The sequence below is a fragment of the Homalodisca vitripennis genome, unplaced genomic scaffold, assembly GCF_021130785.1.
Source record: "Homalodisca vitripennis isolate AUS2020 unplaced genomic scaffold, UT_GWSS_2.1 ScUCBcl_163;HRSCAF=1458, whole genome shotgun sequence".
Classification (NCBI taxonomy): domain Eukaryota; kingdom Metazoa; phylum Arthropoda; class Insecta; order Hemiptera; family Cicadellidae; genus Homalodisca; species Homalodisca vitripennis.
The window spans coordinates 44,410-52,858 of NW_025776293.1; the positions used below are offsets into that span (position 1 = coordinate 44,410).

The 8,449-nt window shown below is 35.7% G+C and overlaps 1 protein-coding gene across 1 annotated transcript in view; it reads left to right on the forward strand.

Annotated features, from left to right (window-relative positions):
* LOC124370425 (kynurenine/alpha-aminoadipate aminotransferase, mitochondrial-like) overlaps positions 1-7,879 on the forward strand; it is a 39,302-nt gene extending 31,423 nt beyond the window's left edge. Inside the window, exons 7-8 of the mRNA XM_046828709.1 lie at positions 4,169-4,380; positions 7,743-7,879. Coding sequence (XP_046684665.1) covers positions 4,169-4,380; positions 7,743-7,796 — 266 coding nt within the window. The 3' untranslated portion in view covers positions 7,797-7,879. The remainder of the gene's footprint in view (positions 1-4,168; positions 4,381-7,742) is intronic.
* Positions 7,880-8,449: the final 570 nt, after the last annotated feature.

Here is an 8,449-nt window from a genome sequence, read left to right on the forward strand (position 1 = left end):
TTAATGATGAGATAAATTGAGAAAACAAGATTAACTGTTAAATAAATTTGTTTGTAAATAAAAATATCATGTTTTATTACGTTGTATTTTTTTTTTTTTTTAATAAAAATTTACATCAAATGTTCGAAAATAAATGAAGCAAACATTTTCCCATTATTGTTTACTAATCATCGAAATGCAGTTTTTTGTTTTATTAATTTCTAAGTTGGTAACGCACGAATAACAGCTGATCAACAATGGTATTCTGTACTGTTACGTTAGAACTGTGTATTAGTGGTGTTTTGCAAGCTACAGCAGGAGATCGGGTTCTGTGAATCGTGTTATTAAATGCAATTTTTCTGTGAGTTATAATTCAATTGTTTATTCAGCGAAAAAATGCCTTACTTATTTACATCAGAGGAATACGCTGATATGGTTTTTATTTTGGGTTACTGTAATGGTAATGCTAGAGCTGCTGTAGGAGAATATGAACTACGTTACCCTAATAGGAGGATTCCAGATACCAAAACAATTTCAGGAACTTTTCGTACTCTTCGGGAAACAGGATCACTACCAAGTACTAGAACCAATCATGAACGAGCTGTCCAACTCGATGATGATATTGTTATTAATGCTGTTCATCGCAGTCCAGGTGTAAGTACACGACGTATTTCTAGGCGGATAGGAGTTTCGCAGACAACGGTGTGGAGGTCACTTAATCGAAACAAATTTTATCCGTTTCATAAACAAAAGGTTCAACATCTACAGCTAGGGGATGGTCCGCTTCGCTTGGAGTTTTGCAACTTTTTGAATACTAATAATTAACTCTACAAGCGTATTTTGTTTACGGATGAGGCACAATTCACTCGGGATGGTGTCAATAACTTGCACAATGAACACTCATGGGCAGAAGAAAATCCACATGAGGTAGTCGAACAGAACTTTCAACACCGATTTAGCGTCAATGTCTGGTGTGGCCTTTTGCACAATCGGCTGATTGGACCTTTCATATTACCTGGACGCCTAAATGCTGAGTTCTATTTGCATTTCCTTCAAGAAGAGTTGCCGCAGCTGTTAGAGAATGTTCCTTTACATCTCAGACAAAATTTGTACTTCCAGCATGACGGAGCACCTCCCCACTTTTCACATGCCGTTTCTGCTTACTTAAATCATCAATTTCCTGGACACTGGATTGGTCGTGGAGGGCCTCACCCTTGGCCACCAAGATCACCAGATCTATCCTCATTGGATTATTGCATCTGGGGATGGATGAAAGACATTGTATACAAGACAAAAGTGAATTCTCGTGATGAATTAATTGCCCGTATTATGGATTCGGCTGTGCAGATACAGGGAAGTCCTGAAAAATTAAGAAACGCAACAAAAGCAATACACAAACGTGCTGCAAAATGTATTGATAATGATGGCCTCATTTTCGAACATCTATTATAAAAAGGTGCGTACGGTTGGCACAACCTGATTAATTTTGCTTAAAACTAGTAATGTATTATACTGAATAAAATCGATTTTTTGGTACTTATTTCTGTTTTATTTTAGACTTTGATTATATCAATTTTCTCAGAATTAAATTCTCTACAATTAATGTTTGTTGATTTTATGTATTTATTACCAATTTAACAAAGTTATTGTACATCAAACTTAAAAAAACATTGTTTCGTGCCCCAATTTTTTGCATTTAACCCTGAATCCCTCAAAAACTACTACAGGTACAGTTCTGAAACCTATTTTATTAGCTTTATCAGGTAAAAATACATAAGAATCCACGATATTTCTTACTTAATTAACCTTTCCAAAAGTTCAGTATGGCTTTATTTTACTCTTTACCCAGGAATTCAGGCGAAATCTTTCGCTAGCTGTAACTCGCTAACGAAGCGTTTTCAAACCTATGTTTATATAACATTTTTTCATTATTTTTACTAGTACAATGTGCTGTAGAAGTGGGGGGAGAACTTCATGAATCACCCTGTATATACAACCGCATGTGTAACTGACTGACTCACTCACTCACGTATACTAATTCTAACCTACTTCCAGATGAGTTAGAGACTTGAAATTTGGTACACAGATAGCTTTCCACGTGTAACCACCAGGAAAATCCCGAAAAGTGAGAATTTTTCATTTTCAACCCCTCAAAAAAATTCCCAAAAAATCGCGCATTCTTCACCCCTGCAGGCATTTTTTGTAAGCCCGATAGCGGGCGAACCGTTGGAGCTAGCTCGGATCTGACGGAAAATTCATGGTCAGGAATGAAGTGAACTACAAAAAAGGTCTAATGACTTTTTGCTCTATCTTCCATGGTTAAGCGACAAAACGCTCGAACATTTGAAATTCCAGAGATTTTTTCGATAAAAATAATGTTTCAAGCCCGATAGCGGCCGAACCGTTGGTCGTAGCTCAAATCTGATTGACCCATCAAATTAGCAAATTGCGCGATCTACAGAAAAGGTCCAGTAATCTTTTGCCCTATCTCGATTGGTTTGGCCGAAAAACGTGATTATGTACAATTTTGTTGTAACTTTTACGCAAAACTTTTGTTTTTGGGGTCGATAGCGGCGAAACCATTGGTCGGAGGTCAAAATAAGACTAACGTTTTATTTAGGAAATAAGATGACCTACAAAAAAGGTCCAGTGACTTTTTACTATATTTCCCTTAGTTTGACCGCAAAACGCGATTAAGTGAAAATATTGGACATTTTCGCCTAAAAATTTACATTCCGGGCTTGATAGCGGCTAAACGGTTGGTCGTAACTCAAAACAAATTTTAAACGGGATTTAGGAAATCACGTGATCTACAGAAAAGGTTCAGTGACTTCGGGAGTTGGCTGAGCGTTAGCTAAGCGTCAATAGTAGATAGGGACAGAGGAATATTTATTATGTTCACAGACACAATACCCTCTAAAAAAGGCCCAAGTGTGTCATTAACCCCCGGTAATATTAACCCCCCCCCGGGGATTTCCTGGTATGACCTGATAACCTCCTGTACATTCAACCCCCTGATGTGTTAACCCCCCTGGTAACATTAAACCCCCCCAGGGAATTTCCTGCCATGACCTCATGTCCGAATTTTACCAGTCACCAAATCTCTTAACCCCCCCCCCCTGGGAAGATCCTGGTATGACCAGATAACCCCCTGGAGACTTATCCCCCGGTAACGTTAACCCCCCCTGGGAATTTGTTCATATGACCAGACAATATCCTGACGAAATTAAACCCCCTCTTGTCTTAACCTCCTTAACATTAATCACCCACCCAGGGAATTTCTCGCCTTGACTAGATAGTCTCCTGGTGATATTAAACCCCCTGTTCGACTTAAAATACTGCCTTGAGGTCGGTTTTTATTATGTTTATACTAAACAGTTCAAGATAGCTGACCCGTGCAGACTTTTCTCCCGAGCTCATTTCTGGCTAAACCATAGGTCGTAGATCAGATCTGAGGGCACAATCGAAAGACAAAATTAAATTTCCAACAAGAAAGGTCCAGTCACTTTTTTGTCGTATCTCTAACGGTTTTAAACCGCAAAATGCCCTCAAAGTCAAAAGTTTTTACGAATCCGGAAAAAAATCTATGAAAAAGGTCAATTTTTAAATCCCTTGTCATTTACTTAATGTCCGGACTTAACCAGTCACCGAATTCCGCTTATCCCCGAATTTGCAAGCGTTTACTTTGGGGGCCTGGGGGCGTAGCCCCCAGCGAGCCGAAGGCGAGTTGTGGTTATACAATTACATATTATAGTACGAAACTGCCATGATTGGGATCACATTTACTGATAAATATTGTACCGCAAGAGAAAATAACAGGAAAAGCAATAGTCCCATCTCCAAAGAGGAAGGAATAAAACCTTATGTTTCACTTTCATTGGAGATGAGACTACTCTTCAAACATCATCAGTTTGATATGAATTACAAAACGTGTGGTGCTTTGCTCATTTTCTGTATGAGTTTTCCTTGAAAAATATTTTTATCACTTAGTATATTTTGTAATGTACAATAATATGGATTTATTAGGATGGGCTTGCAAAATCAAATATTCTAAAAAATGTTTTAGGCATTACTAACTTAAATCCATCCAGTATGTTTTTTGAAGCTAATTAATACGTTATTTACATCAAATATAAAACTGAGAAGTAAACGATAGTAACGATCTTGACAGTTATGATTTACTGTGCAGATATAGCAGAGTGGAATGTACCGACAGGGGGCATGTTCCTGTGGGTCAAGGTGCCTGTCCTGAAGGACACATGGAGCCTTGCTATCAAGCACTGTATGGAGAAACACCTGATTGTGGTCCCAGGACACCCCTTCACTGCCGGACTGACCCCACCTCAGTATAACTACATCAGACTTTCGTACTCACTGGCCTCACCTGAGCAGATGGACAAGGTAATCACCACCTCAACAGTGCAGGGAAATGTAACCACAATGTGAGTCATGTTATGGTTTGGAAATAGCTACGCATAACAATTTTCCGGAGCTCACATTGCAGGACTTAAGTCCGGGTACAGATTTATTTATGTGTTGTGTATGTATTATAATTACTTCAAGTGTTTCACTTTTACCATAGCCCAGTGTAATAACCTGGAGTCTGCATGACTATGTCAAAATGGCAAATATGCAAATTGAAACATTTTTTCATACTCTTCATTTTAGAATTTAAAGAGCTTAAAAACAAAATGTTTTAAAATCTTGTTTTAAAATTCAATTTTTATTATTGATTTAGGAAAATAAATCAACCATGCATAAAGATAGGAACGTTATCAAAACTTCTAGAAGAAAGTTTTCTTCAAACTTCACACCAGAAAAGATTTTATGATTGTCTATATACTCAGTAAAAGATATAAACTATATCACTGTTCAGGAGACTGTAGGATCTCAATGGTACAAACACCTCCATAAATAAATTCCTATTCACAACAAAATCATGTACTAGGTTACTTGATATCTGGGGCACAAGCCTGAGTGTTTCAGTGGCTCTTATAAAATGAAACTGGTGCTTGTAGTACTGTAAGACCAAACCAAAAGGACGTGCCTAAAAAGATGAAAGGTTACCTTTTTATATATTGTTCTGAGAAAAACAAAGTTTTGTTGCTTGTATCAATGGACACCACAATATTGTGACAAATGAGGAGAAAGGAAACAAGAAATCGTTGCATATTACAACAAAACCAAAGCAGGAATAGACCTGCTAGATGTGAAGTGTGCTGTCTATACGTCCAGCAGCAGGACAAGGCATTGGCCTCTTACAATTTTGTTTCAAATAATTAATATAAGCACTGCAGACAGTTTTATTTTTTTAAGCACATTCAATCAAAACTCACTTTTCACCAGTTCTGATTTTGTCCTAGATCTAGGGATGAAGCTAATCAAACTTCAACTAAAGAGATTTTCAATTCCAAATTTGCCCGTAACTTTTAAGATGTGGTCAACTCTAAAAACAGTTTTTTCAGAACTAAATCTAGGGCTATTTCTTCAACTGATATGGAAAATTATAAGTGTTGATCTTAAAATACCCATTTGTTAAATGGGAATAGATTTATATAGGCTAAATTTTTTTTAGGAGAAAAACATTATTTTCAAGGTGTCTGGAAATAAGAACACATTTTTAAACTACAGCTGCAGATGAAGATGTTTGCTTGCACAAAACATCTATTAGGGCAGTTGCTAAGAAATGTTCAGTCCTCAGAACAAAATTGAAATATAACTTAGAGGGTAAATTACCAATGAACAAAAAATTTTGCCCTGCTTCCATTCTAACAAAGAAGAGGCTGATGATGGCTTGTTGATGGAGGAAATATTAATGAAATTTCTCTAACAAAGACAAACAAAAACGAGATTAGTGACTGAAAAAAATTGATTCAGACCTAGTTCAATCTGCGAGGAATGAAGATCAGCAAAAAACAGAGTCATCCACTGGTCTCGCTGATGAGTCATGTGGATGATCTCAAAGACGATCCTGGAACATCAAAAAATTCAGAAATTTCATAGAATAATGGAAACGTTGAGGTCGACTACAAGAGGAATATCAAGTCCATTCTAGAGGCACTTCTTTTATCCAGCATTTGAAGAAAACAAGAAAAAAGGGATTGTAAGCGAAAGAATGCTAACGATTGTCTCAGGAGAATTGTGTAAAAATATTTTGAAAAGAAGAAAGATGAAATTTGAAGCAATTTATTTAGAAAGAAACATCAAAAGACAATGAAAGATGAAGGAGAATGAGAGATTAAAGAAAAATATGATCCGACATTTGAAAAATAGAAAAAAAAAATAGTATCAAACATTCCTTCAGATAGCTCTGACTCAAGTATAGAGTTTCCTCTGGAGAAAGAGTGCCCCCGGAAGATGAGAACTGCAGAAACCTTATTCATTCTAGTAAGCCTTTACAAAATAACTATCATCTTGACAAAATAATTAAAGTTACTAAATATACTCCAACAATTTCATTGATGGTACAGTGTGGTAGCTTGTGGAAATGTCCCGAAAGACTGAAATACCAGTGGATGAATCTGAAATCCCACATAAATGAGCCTAGAAAGACCAGTAAAACTCGTAATGTTTACTCTGTTCCTGAGTTGGACTTTCTATGGAATTAACGTAGTTTTTAAAAGATGTGTGTTATGTGCCTTCCAGTTTTTGAGTTCATTACTGAACATTGAATTTTTCCTTATTCAAAAATTACAGTTTTGACATTTTGGAAGTCAATTATTAATATACAACACTGTAAAGAATTACAAACTAACTTTACATGTTTCTGATTTTATTTACCTTAATCTATTATTCATATGGTCAACTACTGATGCCAATACTCAATATTGTTTAAAAATATTTAAAGTGTTTATAGTTAATTAAATTGAAATTATTAACAAAACTTAATCTGGAGGTTTTAATGAGTTCCTTAAAGTATTCACTGATTCTCAAAAATGTTAATGTATGTGGTCATTAAGAAATTATGTATAGCAGCAGTAATCGTAAGTGATCAACGACTGGTGCCCTTACCTTAGAGTAATTTATTGCTCTCATGAAAAAATGTAGAAAACAACAACTTTTATTCTTCACCCGTGCCCTTCAAATATCAAGGTTTGATGGTGTATTTTTTATATTTTCACAGAATTTACCTTAACTGAATATGTTTGTGTAAGGTACATCATAACATGTTTACTTTTAATACTGGTAAGTAGATTTTTATATAGAGGGCCTCATTTTTACTTATATTATAATTTTGAGAAAAAACTAGAGTTTACCGTTTTTTCTTAACTGTTTTTTCTAATCAGTTACTCTTAACTGATTCATCTGTAGGTATATATGTAGATCCAGAATCCTGAAGAATTGAAGGCACAGACAAACTAGAATCACTCATACTCATCTTAAATACTGTGAAAGTGTGGTTACTTCAGTTTAAACTGATTATTTATTAATATTAACAGAGACCACGATCAACTGTTTACTCACAAAACAATGGCTAGCTCTCATGGAATAGTAAAGTAAGTCACCTGTTTCCAGGGAATAGTGAAGTAAGTCAGACTTACACCACTGTTGTTTGCAACAATATCAACTGGTATCCAATAAGTTACAGATACCAGTGATTTATGAAGAGAGAGGGAGGTCCTGCTGATATTAGAACCCCACACTGGGAGTTGAAATAAGATATTCAGCTGTTCTGAAGAAGAATATAATAAATGTAAGAAGAATTATTTATTTTGTAATCAACTTCAATTATTTGATTTAATTAACCAGTTTGTGTGTTGCAGGGGGTAAAACTTCTAGCTGAAATAATTCAAGAAGCAGTCAAGAATGGAAACTAAAAGATAAATATACTTTTAAACTGTACTGCTCCTTTTTTATTAAAAAACTAAAATTTTGTGAATAAATTAAACTTTAAAAACTACACCGGTTTTAATTACATTGTTACCATTTATTGTTTATTAATTTGTTTAACAAATAAGTACAAATTACATCCTCCAATTTTAGTTCAAGAGTCTAGTACAAAGTGAACGTAAAGTAAATTATACAAGCATGTATCGAATAGTGCGAAAATATCCTCCTTCGATGAAGAAAACATTCCCAGTAGAAAACATAGTAAGTTAAAAAATAATAAACTTAAATGACAGTGACTTGTAAGTAGAACTAGTTTCTGATGGTCTAGAATCAGGCATGCCTACCAGTATCAATCCCGGATCCAGATATTGGTATTGAGGAAGAGTTACTTGACTTTTACGGTGGTGACATCACTGATCTTGACTACGAGCCGTTTGATAAAAATGATAATCTCAGAATAGTAATGAATCATTTGATGTGAGCTTCGAACATTACCTTGGCTGCAATGTTGGCTTGAAAGTCCAGGTGTGAGCAGCGAACCTGCATCCAGGAATGACCAGAGGACGCATGATTGGTGGTTATATGAGCGGCAGTTCTGCATCTGGTAGAACTATGACCAGCAAACCCATGAGCGGTGGCT